Source organism: Oncorhynchus mykiss, chromosome 5 (genome assembly GCF_057628025.1).
Source record: "Oncorhynchus mykiss isolate SJ-2025 chromosome 5, ASM5762802v1, whole genome shotgun sequence".
Classification (NCBI taxonomy): domain Eukaryota; kingdom Metazoa; phylum Chordata; class Actinopteri; order Salmoniformes; family Salmonidae; genus Oncorhynchus; species Oncorhynchus mykiss.
In genome coordinates this window covers 65,448,848-65,468,635 of record NC_143026.1, presented here as the reverse complement: position 1 = coordinate 65,468,635, position 19,788 = coordinate 65,448,848, and the positions used below count along the sequence as shown (strand labels likewise).

Genomic DNA, 19,788 nt, shown 5'->3' with positions numbered 1-19,788 from the left:
TTATGATGATACATGTCTTACGTATGTTACCCATAGTAGTCTCATTTTTTCCCAGTCAGAATTAGAATGCTGAGAGCTCTCTAATGGATACATTATTCAGTTCAGTCCATTCATTGTAACCTGGTAGAAAAAAAGAGACATCTATAAAGTAAATACTTTTTGTATCATGGTCAGACAAAATTGCCATTTTGAACATTTATATTCAAACAAGTACGAAGGCCTTAAGCTGAGGGCTTCAGTTAGTCTGTTTTTCACATCTCAATCTCTTACATGTTTCTGAGGTCAGTAAACAAGAAGAGTGTGTGTTCCCCTTTAAGAAGCCCCTACCATTCCATAGCGGAGGGAGTAAGAATACATTCTCGAACAGCGGTTAAGAGGGGGAAAAAAATCCACCAGCGGTCTGTTTCAAGTCCCCCCAATAGAAACTGTGCCTGATTTGTGGCCAATGTTGGAGATGTAAAAAAAAAAAAAAAAAAAAAAAGGAGGGGGGAGGAAAAACACTAAAGGGGTAGCTATGGAGATAGAACGTTTTCCTGGCTGCTTTCTTTGACAGGTGTTGAGAGGGGTAAAAGTCTTAAAACAGAATCCAGCATGTACGCCAAAGGTAAAGGAGCTGTCGTCCCTTCCGATAGTCAAGCGAGAGAAAAGTAAGTGAATTATGCACCATTTAAGAGTTTTACATGGTTAAAAGGAAGCTCCAACTTTCTAAACTATAGCTACCATAATTTAAAGGTGTGTACAGTACTCGCTCGCTCTCCTGAGTGTTGTTTACCCCTGCCGTGGCACGTCTCTTTAACTTTTTGTCCTGTTAGTTGCACTTTCTCGTTCTTTTAGATTATATTTCTTACAAAATTCTCGCACGTTGTGAACGCAACGCACGGAAGAGTTGTTCTGTCTTTTGTAGCTATGTTTCATTTGGGGTTCCAAATGTGTCGCTTTCAGGAATTTAAAGATATAATGTAGCGCAGAATTGCTACTGCGAAAAAACATTTTCTTCTTGAGATTCTATTTTAAAATATGGAATATGTCTGTGATGCCTTTCTAGATGGAGTTGCATTGACGCGGACTCTCACATTGTTTGAATGTGTAAAGTTTTTGAGACATGTTACGAGGGACTTTTCAAAATGCAATCGACCCGTACAGAAGGTCTACTAGATATCTTCTATGCGACATGTTTTCTTACCATATTCGTGTTTATTAAGGACTTGTGCAGGACATCCCACATGAGCAAATGACGAGGACTTTGTCTTGTCTGTTAAATGAAACCTGTACCTGTCTAGTTATACCTACATTAGCGGACTAAACTCTACTCCATGGTAAAGGAAGTTTATACATACGTAAACTTGTTTTAAGCAATGTGTCATCTATGTTGACGTGTTACTCTAACATGTTTAGATAATTTAATAATATATATATATATATATTATATAATCTCAGTCCTTTTAATTAAATATTTTGTGTCACTATGATGCTTTGAATATTAATAACTGCTATATCAGAATTCAAACGAATATTTTATCCTCTTTAGGGGTAAGCAGAGATACTGCCACAACTTTTAAAATGTCAGATGAGCGATTTTGATCATGAATGAAGACTGCTTTAAACCAGTGCTTTACCAGTGCTTTACACGAAGGCTACATCTTATGTACTTTGTTGCTTTCCATGCTACACAAACTATTGTGTAGGGACTCTGATAAGAGTAGCACCGCTTCCTTCATGGCACAGCATGATTCCAAGAAGGTTGTGATATGAGAAACACTTTGTTACATATTTACCCTTCACAGACGGTGTAACCGATGACTGACACACAATTATGAACAGAGTTTCTGTGGAATACGGTTAGATCAAGGTGGCTGGATAGCTAAGCTATCGCATGTTGCTTTTTTCTTCTCATGAATGAATAAATACTTCTTAAAAATAACCTCTTTTCAAACTTTTGGGGCATTTGCTGCTCAGCCAGATGTTAGAATTATATTATGTAGTTAGTGTTCATTGAAAAATATTGAAACTTACTTGCCTAAGTTTCATTCATCCTATTGCTGACTGTGTGGGGATCCTCATGATGAGTATTACTTGTAGGCTTCAGGTCTGTGTCTTAATTTCACCCAAATTTGAATGTGTGACGTAAATGGCAGACAATCTCCGTTAGAGGAAAATCTTTCCTGTGTATTGACAAACGGCGGCAGCATTGTGTGCTGAGGGAGTATGAATCCTACCTGAAAACAATTCCATGTGGTTCATGTACCAATACAGAAAGAATAACGAATTTTGAATGGGCATGTGATGCCCAGATATTCCCTGATTTTATTATATGGAATCCTTTTAAAAACTTGTGGAGTCCTACATATGCATCTTATTTGTTTACAATCAAAGGCAGATCCATTAGACACAAATGCTCTTAAAATGGAGTGTTGACAGAATATATCCTCACTTAGTAATACAGAGACATACAGTAGAACAATATTCCCTCCACCCCATCCCTTTAAGTTTTACCTTGAAGTTAAATGAAGATACAGTTGTCCCGTATGTCCTTTGTCTTGTTGTATGTACCATCCCACACAAGAAGTTTCACTCACAAGAAAAATGAAGTTATTTGATTGATTAAGCAGTGAACCCCCTGGCACCGTCCTCTGCATGTGTGTGTTCTGTCTCTGTGTGTTCTTAGAGTCCGGTAAGCAGGTGATGGCCAGAGTGAGGATGCACTTACCTTCTCACCTAACTAATGACTCTGCCATGAGCCAAATGCGTGTTTCTCTTTACACTATGGTTAGTCAGGACGCTACCCATTGTTGTCTGAAGTCTTGTTAGATTAACTCTTACTTTATTTGGAAATTGAAATGAAAGACCTATATGGTCTCTCTCTGTGCTGGTGGAGGTCGTCCATTTCTCACCAACATGTTTAGAATGCTTTCTGGTTTAGGTACAGCAGAGGGGAGACCGTAGAATATAGGTGTTTAGTACAGAAACACTGATGGACCAGATGGAAGTTATCAAAAGTGCACCAAGAATGGTAGGGTATAATGGCTTATCAAAACCTTGGAGGAATCTAGAAGAATAAAGACTGAACCTGAGTTTGGTAACTTTTTTTCCCCTACAAATTCTACAAAATCACTAAGATTTGAATCTGATGACTGATGACGGTGTCATTCAAGGAAGTGCTTGACCTAGAGTTCAAGAGAGATGTAAAGAATGGAAGAGATGTTTGTTTGTTTACCTGTCCTTGAGGAGAGGCGTCAGATGCCTGTGGAAAAATTTAGAACAAGAACTCGTGCCCTTGTGACGAGAATAATTAATTCCATCACACTCACTCTTTCTGCACACAATTTAATTTGATTTCCACAGGGTTGAAACAGAGGCTCCAACATTAATATGACCTTATTGTTTGTTAATTACAACATCATTGAAATGGGCTGAGGAACCTGCTATCACAGGGCCCTTCTATGGAATTCATCAAATACAATGTTTCTCATCATGTTACAGTAGTCGGATGTGCGTGACCCTGTCACACTTTGTAGCCTTTAATTTAAGGCAATGCATACTCTATACATATAGGTTAGGCCTATAAGACATTTCTATAATATTCAGAGGATAATTGAATATCTTGAATAAAGTGTTTGCTTTGAATGTGTTTCTTTACATCCACACCCTCCCCTATATTCGCATGGAGTTTAATAGAGGTCTTGAGGTCTGAATGCACAGTTTTGATATCACACAGATGGCCCTGCCATATGCATTTTGTACTTTTGAGAACAACACTTAAGAACCATGTACTCAACGAATGCAAAAACATGCCACTATTTTGTGATGAACCTCTTATTTTCTCTGGTTTGCTTTGAATGAATATGCTCCTATTCAGAGGTGTCAACAGTCAATTAATTTGGTGCACTGATGCATCCGCACATATTTGTTAGCTTTCTCACTTTTGAAATAAGTGAGACAGTATAAATATTGAGGCTACGTGCGTGAAGTCAGTATTCCGGTTGGTCACGGCACAGACAAACTCATGAAGTCTAAGTGTATTCTGTTGATTGCACTGGCCCACACATTATATAAATGTTATAGCGACCTGATACCTTTTAAGTCTTATGTCGCTGATTTATTAAGTATAGACCATGTGGAGTAGTCCAAATCACTGTTATTTCAGTACACTAGTAGTACATATTCATTATTACCTGATAACAATATCTAGTCCCTGCTTATTCCATTTATAAACCATGTCTGCTTGGTTTCCTGATGGTTTTCTATCTTTCTCATAGAATCAAACTTTTGTTGAAATGAATCAATTTCCCCAAAATGAAGACTCTCGGGTTAGAATACAATGGCGTCCTTTCAAGCGGAGCATGTCCATAATTGTGGAGTCAATTTAGCTCGAGGCTAGCTCCTGGTAAAGAGACAGATGACTTTGGCAATGGGAATCCATTTTTAAGTTTATTAAGTTGAGGTGTGTGTGTGTGTGGATTAACCCATGGCTGGTTTAAGCCATGCGTGGGTACAGTCTTTTGTTACTGTTTTGTGTCTGCAACAAATGGTCGTCAGTGTAAAAATGTTCATTTAATCTTAGTTTCATCTCATAAACCGGTAGCCTAACACTTGGAGAATGAAATGCTTCCAGAGGTGTCCTTTTAATCTATGCATCCTTCTTTGCTTACAAGACATGTCAGTAGTCATCAACTTGCGATCATGATCTTAATTCCTCTAGGCCTAGGCTTTTGTGAAACAAGGGAAAAACTAAAAGGGCATTATGAAAACTGATACAATTACTATCTTGCATTCACCCCAACTCCCTTCTCCATCACTTCTCATGCATACCTTATCTAACCAAGCCCATGCATACCTTATCTAACCAAGCTCATGCATACCTTATCTAACCAAGCTCATGCATACCTTATCTAACCAAGCCCATGCATACCTTATCTAACCAAGCTCATGCATACCTTATCTAACCAAGCTCATGCATACCTTATCTAACCAAGCTCATGCATACCTTATCTAACCAAGCCCATGCATACCTTATCTAACCAAGCTCATGCATACCTTATCTAACCAAGCTCATGCATACCTTATCTAACCAAGCTCATGCATACCTTATCTAACCAAGCTCATGCATACCTTATCTAACCAAGCTCATGCATACCTTATCTAACCAAGCTCATGCATACCTTATCTAACCAAGCTCATGCATACCTTATCTAACCAAGCTCATGCATACCTTATCTAACCAAGCCCATGCATACCTTATCTAACCAAGCCCATGCATACCTTATCTAACCAAGCTCATGCATACCTTATCTAACCAAGCTCATGCATACCTTATCTAACCAAGCTCATGCATACCTTATCTAAACAAGCTCATGCATACCTTATCTAAACAAGCCCATGCATACCTTATCTAAACAAGCCTCTGCATACCTTATCTAACCAAGCCCATGCATACCTTATCTAAACAAGCCCATGCTCTCGCTGCTGAATTATTTACATCAAGACAGGAAAGTTAATTTGCTAACTGTCTGTGCTTTAGCTGGCTAAACTTGGCAGAGGTGCTTTCATGTCTTGCAGGAGCGTAGTCTGATAGCCTGGGGTGGGATGTCAGGAGTGTACCTTGGATGAGGTGGAAGATCTCCCCTTGAAGTGTGGACACAGTGTAAAACTCTGGGCTGACTGTGGAGCAGGGGCTGCTGACTGTGGAGCAGGGGCTGCTGACTGTGGAGCAGGGGCTGCTGACTGTGGAGCAGGGGCTGCTGACTGTGGAGCAGGGGCTGCTGACTGTGGAGCAGGGGCTGCTGACTGTGGAGCAGGGGCGGCTGACTGTGGAGCAGGGGCGGCTGACTGTGGAGCAGGGGCGGCTGACTGTGGAGCAGGGGCGGCTGACTGTGGAGCAGGGGCTGCTGACTGTGGAGCAGGGGCTGCTGACTGTGGAGCAGGGGCTGCTGACTGTGGAGCAGGGGCTGCTGACTGTGGAGCAGGGGCTGCTGCCTGCCTCCCTGGCCCTGCCTCTAACGTTAGTTACTACAGAGAGGTTCAAACTAAACCACCCACTCAACAGTAGTTCTCTAACTGAGAGAAGTCTACTGGTCTCTTGTCTCCTAACCTTTCCACAGCATGTAATTTGTATGACCATTATCCATGATGATGGGGTTTCAGTGGCCTCAGAGCTCTTTAGCTGGAGTCTGGCACGGAAGAGAGCAGTGGGTTAGAGGGGTGGACTGGACCAGCAGAGCAATGGATTAGGATGTTGAGATTTTTCTTTAGGCACCTGAGACATCACTAAAAATGACAGAAGATGACCCAGCACCACTCTTGCTACTCAGGGGTTGTGAATATATTATTATGGAGATGTTCCCTTTGGGAGGTCAGAGGACATGGAGCTTGTGTGTGTCAGAAGGAGTCTCATTTCAGAGAAGGTTTTTGTATGAACGTATGCCTTGTGCTTGGTGTCAGTGCTCTGTCTGTCTCCTGTCATGTGTGGCCCTAGGGTCTCCACTATGGTCGTTATCCTGTAGATCTCCCTTCTCCCATCACACCATCACACAGTTGTCTTAACGCCTAGCAAGTTCCCTCTCTCGATCTCCTTCCCTCTACTGACGCCATCTCTACCTGCTCAGGGAGAGTCTCCACAACCCTCTTTCCTTGGCGGAGTTACTCAGTGCTACTGACAGTGCAACAAAAGGTGTCCCCCCGAAGCCAGGATTGAATGAGTGTTTTTAAATAATGCATTAGAACAGGGGCAGGTGCCCATCACCAGGGCACAGAACCCCTCAGATCATACCAGTGTAGCCATGAAAATTTCATCAGGGCACTCATGGGAATTTCTGTTGGATCCAGTTCAGTGTGGACCAGCTTATAGAAGCCCACGCATGCCGCTGGGTATTACAAACCGCCACGAGGGAGTCTTCTTACATTTTACACCAGCCGCCTCCCCTCTGTACCAGGAACCTGACAAGTTTTCAGACTGGGAGAGTACAGGTACTTCCTGGTTAAAGGAGCGCCTCGTTTTTTGACTCATTCAGAGCACATTCCCAGAGCTCAGTTCTAATTGGCTGGTTTGAATTAAACTCAGTTGAGACCTGATTACAAACGCCACCAAGCATTTTCAGTGTTACCAGGTAGTGTCATGTGGTGACACTCCCCTCTATGATGAGATGAGTATGGAAATATTCCAGCCAGTGTCATTCATTTGAATATCATGCCATTACCCATAACCTGTTGTTCTGCCCATCCTTCTCTTCTACCGTCACCCTTGACCTACCCTCTAAGCCAGGGGTGTCAAACATACGGCCTTTGGGCCGGATCCGATGCTCTACACAGACTATCGCTAACATTTCAACTAAACTTAACCGTTGCCCTAACCTTAACCCGTACCCTAACCCTAACCCTTACTCTAAACCTAACCGTAACCTTAGCAAGCAGTTGCTTATCAACAGATAGATGCTCTACAGATGGTCATACTAATAACAAACTATCTGTTGATAAGCAACTGCTTGCTAAGGTTACGGTTAGGTTTAGAGTAGGGGTTAGGGTACGGGTACGGGTTAAGGTTAGGGCAACGGTTAAGTTTAGTTGAAATGTTAGCGATAGTCTGTGTAGAGCATCTATAGAAGGACTACCCAAATAAAGTGTAAAAGAAAATGTACAAAGCTGTGGATAGAGGATTTATAATTAAGTGTGACTCCGGACCTCGACACCCCTGCGGTAAGTAGTCACTCCAGCATAACAAATCCACAACCATAAAACAGACAGACCAGATAAAACACTGTGGCCATGATTGTGTTCGTTGTGTCCAGAACCATTTGTTTACACTAGATGACTGAAATGAGCAGTGAAATGAATACGTCTGATGTAACACTGAGAAATAATTAAGAAGATAGGTGTCCCCTTTAACTAATGTCTAATGTTAGTCAGAACTCTTTTTTTGCAGTCCGTGGAAGAAATGTTTCCCTTGTTTAAAGCTGGCATATCAAATGAATGATTACTTTGAGACGATGTCCCTTGTGCTTGGTTCAACATCCAGCACAAGTGTTTTTGAGACTCTGCTCCCAACAGTAGACTTAACCTAATGTGACCAAATTGACTTTTTCTTTACGGACTTCTACGGACTTGGGAGAGGCGTAGGTCAAGAGACTTTGCATCCCCCAAAAAACGACCCTGTCAAGCTGCACTGCTTCTTGACACACTTCTTATTGACACACTGCTCGCTTAAACCACTGCTCGCTTAAACCGGAAGCCAATCGCACCAATGTGTCGGAGGAAACACTGTACAACTGGCGATCGTGTCAGCGTGCATGCGCCCAGCCTGCCACAGGTTGCGCTAGAGCACGATGGGACAAGGACAACCCAGCTGGCCAAACCCTCCACTAACCCGGACGACGCTGGGCCAATTGTGCGTCGCCTCATGGGTCTCCCGGCTGCGACACAGCCTGAGATCGAACCTGGATCTTTAGTGACACCTCAAGCTCTGCAGTGTCTTAGACCGCTGCACCACTCGGGAGGCCCTTTCCCTCTTAGTAGAGTGTGGGATCATCACTAGTCCAGGAGCACAGGGAGCACAGTAATTGCCAGCACAGGCGGCTAAATGACAGTCATAATGATAGCAAAAATGCACAAGGTAGTGTGGGTTGTCAGATAGTGTGACACCGACCCACGCTTGGCTGTCTCTGCTTTCCTCTTGTTTTCCTCAGCATCCATGTTAAAGGAGGAGCTCCGTGAACCACAGATGCTCTTTTTATTTTCTAGAGCCTCCCAATGGCTTCTCCTTAGAGTCTGCATGTTATCTGGCTGTCATTGTGAAAGTCTCTGGCTCCTACTGTAAATGTTAATACTGTGTAAATACAACAGGTCTGACCAAAAACACAATTGTATTTTATTACGACAAAGCCTGCGTTCTCCTGGTTAACCCCACTGGTCTGTAAGGAGAGATCCAGTACAAATTCATTTTTCACCTGTGCGCCAGTTGGATAGTCTGCCTGCTAGCCCTGAAGAGGGTGAGAGATTCTCCAGAGCGAGGAGGAGGGGATGGAGGAGGTGCGAGATGGACCCTCGACATTGACCTTTTTCTCTTTTGTTTTCCAGGTTAGCTTTATATGTGTACGAGTATTTGCTGCACGTCGGCGCACAGAAATCAGCACAGACCTTCCTGTCAGAGGTAAGAAATGGCTTTAGAAGAACTTCCTGAGGTGAACGGATGAATGGGATTCCTCTCCATTGTATAGCGAGGGATGGAATTTACATTAGCGGTAGCCCTGGGGTCAAGAACCAATCTGGTCGTCTCTGCTTTGTTACACAAGTAATTGGATTACAAAGTTTTTTTGTATACAATGATATGGATGTAGTGGGTCTAGACTAAGCTATAAGTTGATGAATAACAGCAGTATTAGTCTTAAGATTTCTATAAGGACAATAAAAAATGTTGTCTGTTCTATTTGCGTTCCATATCAACACCTAGGCCATGCTCCTTTCTCTATTAGTCTGATAGCCCCTGAACTGTCAATGAGGTAAAGCCCATGTAATGTGGTGCATCCTCTTCCTTAATGGACATCCTTCCTCCATAGTGGCCTAGTATTCAGGCCTTCGCCTCTCTTAACACCTTCACGCGTTAAGCTTGCTACAAGCTTCACTTGCATAGCTCTATGTGCAGGTCCATGCATTTCTAGACTCCCAAATAGCAGCGTTCATAAGGGGGCAATGACAGATTTTTCTGAAGTCCTCCCCTTTTGAGGTAGACAAAGAGAAATCGTGTTGAACTTCACCACTAAGCTAATTTGAAAGAGAACCAACTGCATATTTAATTAATAGCTAAGCCGTCATGTTCTGAAAGTTTAGGTTTGATTAACATCGACTGCTAGTATATATAAATATTCTTATAGCCTACTCACCAATGTAACGTATAACATAATCCCAATTTGATATGCTGATTCAGTGTATTCGCTCCAGTGTCAGCAAAACATCCTATGTCTTCATATCACGGAGAAAAGGTATATATATGGCTACCAGTTTATTTTTATTTTTTTCCCTGTCTAGAAGTAGTTACTTCTCAACAAAAAGACATGTTTTGTGGGGGGATTCTAATAAGGCTACAATGTTTGGTCTGTTGTTTGAACAGTCGTTGAGACTGTATTTGGTTATCAATGCAGAATATGCTACTTTGATGCATAGCCTATAGATCAGATCAAGGAACCAAGTGACAACACTGCCCCCACGGCGCCGTAAGGAATTATATGGCACGTCTCAATTTTCAAGTTGCACAAAAGTGTGTAGAATGCTCCCGCCCTTTTTGTGACTGGAAAAACGACATTGCAACTACTGCGCTATGCTCCGTATCTACTGTCTCTTTAATGTGTAAACCCCTTTTTATACTGCTGACTAAATATTGTACCATTATGGCTGTGGAATAACTTTTCTGGCACGCAAATAATGGACTATATGGTAAAGACCAATATTATTTATATTATGTATCAGCTGTGCCTTTTCCCTAGGGTCAGGAGGTTTTCTCTGACCACTTAACTGGTGCCGGAAGCCATAACTAGGGCCATGAATTTCCTTCCCAGGTTACTTCTTCAGGACAAATTCCTGGCCCTACTTATACTGCTCTGTGTGCCTTCTGAAAAAGTTGGGTTAAACTCCAATATCCTCTCTGTAATAGCCTGGATGCTCATACTAGTCTATTTAACTCCTAGATTATTTATCATTCATTTAACCAGCAGTGAGGGCTCTACTCACACCTTTGGAGTGGTGTATATGCTCATTTGGTTCATAACTGCTCTTTAACACTCCCATGTGTTAGAAGTCAGATTTAATATGTTCATTTAGATGGATGAATGTGTACAATTGGTTAATAATAATGTTCTTAACCCCCGGACCTGCTAAAGTGAAATTTTTTCAAGTGCAATGAAAGGTTGTGATTTTTTCCTCATGATTTATTTCATATAAAAAATAAAAAACTCTGGCCCCTGTTCAAGCGCAGAACTATTTCAGTGGTGTGATTCACCCAGCTTACATCACAGCACTTCCCCTCCTGTATTATAATCTGTTCAGCTGTTATCATGTATTACAGCGTTGATGGTTCACCACTGTTCATGACTGTACCTGTGTCACTGCGCTCAGAAATGTCTGACGCATGGCCCAGGCCTACGTGTTGTTTTGAAAGATACAGGCGCATGTTAGTTTTTTTTTTGCCTCAGCTGGGTGTCCCTTATCAACCACACAGGAAAAGGAACGTTAGATGGCAGTTTTCTAAAGCAGCCTAATTTCCTTAGAGATACGGTCATGACCTGGAGTTAACTTCTTGACGCACCCATCCTGTTAGCGGGATCATTTTCATCAACACCCGCTGAATTGCAGACCGCCAAATTAAATTACTAAAAATATTACATTTTCATGAAATCACAAGTGCAATATAGCAAAACACAGCTTAGCTTGTTGTTAATCCACCTGGTGTGTCAGATTTCAATACAGCATTTTGGCGAAAGCATAACAAGCGTTTATGTAAGAACATCTCTCTCAGTAGACAAAATATTACAAACAGCTAGCAGCCAAATAGATTGCTTTTCTGACTTTCGTGACCAATAAATTAAATCGCTTACCCTTGATGATCTTTGGATGTTTGCACTCACAAGACTCTGTTACACAATAAATGTTCCTTTTGTTCCATAAAGATTATTTTTATATAAAAAAATACCTCCATTTGTTTGGCGCGTTGTGTTCAGAAATCCACAGGCTCGAGCGGTCACGACATCGCAGACGAAAATTCCAAATAGTATCCGTAATGTCCACAGAAACATGTCAAACGTTTTTTTTATAATCAATCCCCAGGTTGTTTTTAAAATATATAATCGATAATACATCAACCGGGACTGTAGTTTTTTCATTAGGAGAGGGAGAGACAATGGCTGCCCCACTCTGTTGCGCAAGTAAAACTCTGTGAACACCCAGCTATCCACTGACGCGACGTGATCTTTCTCGCTCATTTTTCAAAATAAAAGCCTGAAACTATGTCTAAAAACTGACACCTTGAGGAATCTGGTTGATATCCCTTTAAATGGAGGCAATGCATCCAATGGAACAGAGAGCTTTCAGGGAAAACAGCACTTCCTTGTTGGATTTTCCTCAGGTTTTTGCCTGCAATATCAGTTCTGTTATACCCTCAGACAATATTTTGACAGTTTTGGAAACTTTAGAGTTTTCTATCCTAATCTGACAATTATATGCATATTCTAGTTTCTGGGCCTGAGAAATAGGCAGTTTCAAATGGGTACATTTATTTATTTTTTTACCAAAAATGAAAATCCTGCCCTCTACACTCAATAAGTTAACAGCATACTATTATACACAGGCTATATTTATTTTCTCCTGAGTCTTAAACTAAAATGTTGCTCTTTATCTTTCACAATGAATCACACATTCCATATGTTCCCTGCCATTTACAGTGCATCCAGAAAGTATTCAGACCCATTAACATTTTGTTACGTTACAGCCTTATCATTAATCTACACACAATACCCCATAATTGCAAAGCAGAAACAGGTTTTTAGAATTTACATAAGTATTCACACCCTTTACTCAGGTATTTTCAGGTCTCTAGAAAAGTCTGGGCTCTGGCTGGTCCACACAAGGACATTCAGAGACTTGTCCTGAAGCCACTCCTGCGTTGTCTTGGCTGTGTGCTTAGGGTCGTTGTCCTGTTGGAAGGTGAACTTTTGCCCCAGTCTGAGGTTCTGAGCACTCTGGAGCAGGTTTTTGTCAAGGATCTCTCTGTACATTGCTCCTTTCATCTTTCTCTGACTGGTCTCCTAGTCCTTGCTGCTGAAAAACATTCCCACAGCATGATGCTGCCACCACCATGGTTCACCGTAGGGATGGTGCCAGGTTTCTTTCAGATGTGACTCTTGACATTCAGGCCAAAGAGTTAAGTCTTGGTTTCATCAGACCAGAGACTCTTATTTCTCATGGTCGGAGAGTCCTTGAGGTGCCTTTTGGCAAATCCAGGCTGGCTGTCATGTGCCTTTTCACTGAGGAGTGGCTACCGTCTGGCCACTCTACCGTAAAGGCCTGACAGGTGGAGTGCTGCAGAGATGGTGGTCCTTCTGGAAGGTTCTCCCATCTCCACAGAGGAGCTCTGTCAGTGAGCATTGGGTCACCACCTCCCTGACCAAGGCTCTTCTCCCCTGATTGCTCAGTTTGGCAGTGCTGCCAGCTCTAGGAAGAGTCTTGCTGGATCCAAATTTGTTCCATGTAAGAATAATGGAGGACACTTTGTTCTTGGACCTTCAATGCTACAGAAATTGTTTGGTAACCTTCACTAGATCTGTGACTCGACACAATCCTGTCTCGAAGCTGTACAGACATTGTTTGGTAACCTTCCCCAGATCTGTGACTCGACACAATCCTGTCTCGAAGCTGTACAGACATTGTTTGGTAACCTTCCCCAGATCTGTGACTCGACACAATCCTGTCTCGAAGCTCTACAGACATTGTTTGGTAACCTTACCCAGATCTGTGACTCGACACAATCCTGTCTCGAAGCTCTACAGACATTGTTTGGTAACCTTACCCAGATCTGTGACTCGACACAATCCTGCCTCGAAGCTCTACAGACAATTCCTTCAACCTCATGGTTTGGTTTATGCTCTGACATGCACTGTCAAATGTGGGACCTTATGTCCAATCAATTGAATTTACCACAGGTGGACTCCAAGTTGTAGAAACATCTCAGTGATGATCAAATTGAGCTCAATTTTGAGTCTCATAGCAAAGGGTCTGAATACATGTGTAAATAAGGTATCAATTATTTTTGTTGAATATACATTTTCTAAATTTTCTACAAAAACACTTTATGCTTTGTCATTATGGGCTATTGTGTGTAGATGTATTTTTTTATTTCATCCATTTTAGAATAAGGCTGTAATGTATCAAAGTGGAAAAAGTCAAGGGGTCTGAATACTTTCCGAATGCACTGAATGTCTTATCAAAAATATAACTAACCTGTAATGAGAGAGCAGCCTTAAATGTGACTGAGATAATGTCACACATGGAAATTATCATTTAAAAGGGAGGATATCAGGCTATACAATGTCTAATGTTTATTCTATCTCAAGGTGTGTTTGCGAGGCTAAATCAAGCCACAACCTGTCTAGGTTGACACAACAAAGTCATACAGTAACCTAGTCTATTACAATGCTGATAAATCAAAACGTCAATCACCTAACCTGCCCAAAAGTTTTTCCCTCTCTCTGCCCTAAACGGTTCAGTGCAGGCAGCAGTGTTCGACTAACTGCCACCAAGGCACAGAACTAGACTAAAATATTAAGCACAGATCTGGGACCAGCTCGGAGAGATTAAGTAGTGAGGCTTGCTGATTGCAGAACCCTCCTGGGTGAATCTCCTCCCTGAGATGGAGTGTTATTGGTGTGCTGCTGGATAGGGGTTAAGTTATGGATCACAGGCAACAGGAGGGAGAAGCCCTGCTCCTCACACAATCTATTTCCATGAGGCATGCAGAGGCCTTTTTCCAGGTAATTTGCTTGTACTTTAGTAGTTTTAAATATATGAAATCACATACACAGTATAATGCCGAGATACTTATCAGTGATGTTTTCAAACCATTTTTCCCTGCTTTCTGGTACTCTTCTTGCCCTTCATATTTTATGATAGCAGAGTGAGTACACAGTATTCAAAATGCCTTTATAGCTCCCATACTCTCAACAATAATCCTAACTAACTTTAGCCACAAAGGTCTTAAGTTTCTCTGTTCACGGTTGGTCTCTTTTCATCACATATACTTTTCTACAGTCAGCCACATCACGCCAATATAATTACTATGCTAAAATCTCAGGACCTCTCCAAAGCATGTTCGGCCCTTTCCAGCCCTCCCGTCTCCCACCTGAACAGATAAGGGAATTTGGTCCCTCCAGATACGCTGAAGCAAAACACACCTGCTCGATGCCACCTAATGAGAGAGCTATCACCTGGCCTCTCTCCTGCCTCTCAATTAACCCCTCGTCCTACCCCTGCATACTCGCCCATCTCCTCGGGGAACAGTCACTCCCTGCTCCCATGCACAGCAGATCCCTTGAACAGCCTCCACTGGCCCACACGTAAGTTAGTCTCATCCATCAGCTGTTTGTAGGAGAGCCTATAAAACTGGCAACAGTCACACCAACAATATAGTCCTCATCACCAGCCACGTGCCTTACAACTACAGTGCATCGCATTTGGCCTCTATTACAGTGCCTTGCGAAAGTATTCGGCTCCCTTGAACTTTGCGACCTTTTGCCACATTTCAGGCTTCAAACATAAAGATATAAAACTGTATTTTTTTGTGAAGAATCAACAACAAGTGGGACACAATCATGAAGTGGAACGACATTTATTGGATATTTCAAACTTTTTTAACAAATCAAAAACTGAAAAATTGGGCGTGCAAAATTATTCAGCCCCTTTACTTTCAGTGCAGCAAACTCTCTCCAGAAGTTCAGTGAGGATCTCTGAATGATCCAATGTTGACCTAAATGACTAATGATGATAAATACAATCCACCTGTGTGTAATCAAGTCTCCGTATAAATGCACCTGCACTGTGATAGTCTCAGAGGTCCGTTAAAAGTGCAGAGAGCATCATGAAGAACAAGGAACACACCAGGCAGGTCCGAGATACTGTTGTGAAGAAGTTTAAAGCCGGATTTGGATACAAAAAGATTTCCCAAGCTTTAAACATCCCAAGGAGCACTGTGCAAGCGATACTATTGAAATGGAAGGAGTATCAGACCACTGCAAATCTACCAAGGCCTGGCCGTCCCTCTAAACTTTCAGCTCATACAAGGAGAAGACTGATCAGAGATGCAGCCAAGAGGCCCATGATCACTCTGGATGAACTGCAGAGATCTACTGCTGAGGTGGGAGACTGTCCACAGGACAACAATCAGTCGTATATTGCACAAATCTGGGCTTTTATGGAAGAGTGGCAAGAAGAAAGCCATTTCTTAAAGATATCCATAAAAAGTGTTGTTTAAAGTTTGCCACAAGCCACCTGGGAGACACACCAAACATGTGGAAGAAGGTGCTCTGGTCAGATGAAACCAAAATTGAACTTTTTGGCAACAATGCAAAATGTTATGTTTGGCGTAAAAGCAACACCCTGAACACACCATCCCCACTGTCAAACATGGTGGTGGCAGCATCATGGTTTGGGCCTGCTTTTCTTCAGCAGGGACAGGGAAGATGGTTAAAATTGATGGGGAGATGGATGGAGCCAAATACAGGACCATTCTGGAAGAAAACCTGATGGAGTCTGCAAAAGACCTGAGACTGGGACGGAGAATTGTCTTCCAACAAGACAATGATCCAAAACATAAAGCAAAATCTACAATGGAATGGTTCAAAAATAAACATATCTAGGTGTTAGAATGGCCAAGTCAAAGTCCAGACCTGAATCCAATCGAGAATCTGTGGAAAGAACTGAAAACTGCTGTTCACAAATGCTCTCCATCCAACCTCACTGAGCTCGAGCTGTTTTGCAAGGAGGAATGGGAAAAAATTTCAGTCTCTCGATGTGCAAAACTGATAGAAACATACCCCAAGCGACTTACAGCTGTAATCGCAGCAAAAGGTGGCGCTACAAAGTATTAACTTAAGGGGGCTGAATAATTTTGCACGCCCAATTTTTCAGTTTTTGATTTGTTAAAAAAGTTTGAAATATCCAATAAATGTCGTTCCACTTCATGATTGTGTCCCACTTGTTGTTGATTCTTATATCTTTATGTTTGAAGCCTGAAATGTGGCAAAAGGTCGCAAAGTTCAAGGGGGCCGAATACTTTCGCAAGGCACTGTACATGCCACGTTTCAAGGCTCACCTCTAGGGCCTGTAGGACTCATGGTGTAATTCTAGAAACTTACAGGAACTCAAGTCATTTTGTTCACCTGACCTAGAATACCTCCCAATTAAATGCTGACCGTATTATTCAACCAATAGAATTCTCCGTCATCGCCATGGCCATTTACATCCCACCTCAAGCCCTCAAAGAATTTCACTGGACTTTGCAAACTGGAAACCACATCCTGAGGCTGCATTTTATTGTAGCTGGGGATTTTAACAAATCAAATCTGAGGACTAGGCTGCCAAAATTCTATCAACATATTGACTGTCCTAATCGCGCTACTAAGACTCTCGACTATTGCTATTTCAACTTCCGGGATGCTTACAAGGCCCTCCCCTGCCCTCCTTTTGGCAAATCTGACCACGACTCCATCTTGCTCCTCCTGTGCTATAGGCAGAAACTTAAACAGGAAGTGCCCGTTCTCTGTACTATTCACCGCTGGTCTGACCAATCGGAATCCACGCTTCAGGATTGTTTTGATCACGTGGACTGGGATATGGTCCAGGTAGTGTGCAAAAATAATCTAGACTCATATACGGATATGGTGACTGAGTTCATAAGGAAGTAAATAGGAGATGTAGTACCCACTGACTATATAAAAACCTACCCTACCCAGAAACCGTGGATAGATGGTAGCATTCGTGCGAAACTGAAAACTACCACATTTTAACAATAGCAAGGGACTGGTAATATGGCAGAATATAAACGGTATAGTTATTCACTCCGCAAGGCAATCAAACAAGCTAAACATCAGTATAGAGAAAGTGAAGTCGCAATTTAACGGCTCAGACACGAGACGTATGTGGCAAAGACTACAGAAAATCAAAAGGGAAAAACCAGCCACGTCGCCGAGACTGTCTTCCTTCCGGACAGGCTAAACACATTCTTTGCCACCGATGCAGCCCACTACCAAGGACTGTGGGCTCTCCTTCTCCGTGGCCGACTTGGGTAAAACATTTAAACGCGTTAACCCTCGCAGGGCTGCCGGTCTAGACGGCATCCCTAGCCGCGTCCTCAGAGCATGCGCAGACCATCTGGTTGCAGTGTTTGTGGACATCTTCAATCTCTCCCTATTCCAGTCTGCTGTCCCCACATGCTTCAAGATGTCCACCATTGTTCCTGCAAAGGTAACGGAACTAAATGACTATAACCCCGTAGCTTTGAGAGACTAGTCAAGGATCATATCACCTCTACATTACCTGCCACCCTAGACCCACTTCAATTTGCTTACCACCCCAATAGGTCCACAGACGATGCAATCGCCATCACTCTGCCCACTGCCATATTCCATCTGGACAAGGAATACATATGTGAAAATGCTGTTTATTGACTATAGCTCAGCATTCAACACTATAGTACACTCCAAGCTCATCATTAAGCTCGAGGCCCTGTGTCTGAACCCCGCCCTGTGCAACTGGGTCCTGGACTTCCTGACGGGCCGCCCCCAGGTGGTGAAGGTAGGAAACATCACCTCCACTCCACTGATCCTCACCACTGGTGCCCCACAAGGGTGCGTGCTCAGCCCCCTCCTGTACCCCCTGTTCACCCATGACTGTGTGGCCAGGCACGCCTCCAACTCAATCACGTTTGCAGACGACACGATAGTAGTAGGCTTGATTACCAACGATGACGAGACAGCCTACAGGGAAGAGGTGTGGTGCCTGGAAAACAACCTCCCTCAACGTCAACAAAACAAAGGAGATGATCGTGGACTTCAGGAAACAGGGGGGTGTACCCTCTGCTATCTACATCGACTGGACCGCAGTGGAGAAGGTGGAAAGCTTCAAGTTCCTTGGTATAGACATCACTGACAAACTGAAATGGACAACCCACACACAGTGTGATGGAGGCCCAACAGAGCCTCTTCAACCTCAGGAGGCTAAAGACATTTGGCTTGTTACCTAAAACCCTCACAAATTTTTACAGATGCACAATTGAAAGCATCCTGCTACGGCAACTACCCCCGCAACCGCAAGGCTCTGCATAGAGTGGTGTGGTCTGCCCAACACATTGCCTGGGGCAAACTACCTGCCCTCCAGAACACCTACAGCACCTGATGTCACAGGAAGGCCAAAAAGATCATCAAGGACATCAACCACCCGAGCCACTGCCTGTTCACCCCGCTATCATCCGGAAGGCGAGGTCAGTACAGGTGCATCAAAGCTGGGACCGAGAGACTAAAAAACAGCTTCTATCTCAAGGCCATCAGACTGTTAAATAGCCATCAGTAGCACATTAGCGGCGGCTGCCTTTTACGCATAGACTAGGAATTACTGGCCACTTTAAGGAATGCAACACTAGTCACTTTAATGTTTACATATCTGGCATTACTCATCTCGTGTATATACTGTGTTCTATACTATTCTACTGTGTCTTAGTCCGTTCTGCTTGGACATCGCTCGTCCATATGTGTATATAGTCTTAACTCATTCCTACTTAGATTTGTGTGTTTTTGGTGTAATTTGTTAGCTATTACTTTTTAGATATTACTGCACTGTCAGAGCCAGAAGCACAAGCATTTCGCTATACATCTGCTAATCACGTGTATGTGACCAATAACATTTGATTTGACCTGACCAAGAAAAAGTCCTGGCCATAGTTACATAATTGTTCCTGGTCAAGTCAGTCAGCAAAATCCTGGGTACTAGTCATACCAGGAGAAACCCAGAAAGTTTGGCATGCAAGCCAGGATACCTACAGTGCCTGCAATGTTCTGTAGCTCACACAGCGGCCACAGACAGTGGCAGTTGGAGTTAGCACTAAAAGGGCAGAGTGTGGTAGCTAGCTATCTCTGGGTTGATCTTATCTCAGTGGCCAGATATGGGGAGTAGAGGTGTATGAAGTGTGAGGAGCTGCTACTGAGATGTTTTTAGTGTCAGATCCACACTCTTTGCACTCCATTCTTACTGCATGTCTGTCTGAGG

At 42.8% G+C, this 19,788-nt stretch overlaps 1 protein-coding gene across 2 annotated transcripts in view; it reads left to right on the top strand.

The window, feature by feature from the left end:
* The first annotated feature begins 415 nt into the window (after positions 1 to 415).
* ssbp4 (single stranded DNA binding protein 4) overlaps positions 416 to 19,788 on the top strand; it is a 131,469-nt gene continuing 112,096 nt past the window's right edge. For both annotated transcript variants that reach the window (XM_021603840.3, XM_036978055.2), the window contains exons 1-2: positions 416 to 647; positions 9,067 to 9,139. In XM_021603840.3, the coding sequence (XP_021459515.3) occupies positions 592 to 647; positions 9,067 to 9,139 (129 nt within the window). In that variant the 5' untranslated portion in view covers positions 416 to 591. The remainder of the gene's footprint in view (positions 648 to 9,066; positions 9,140 to 19,788) is intronic.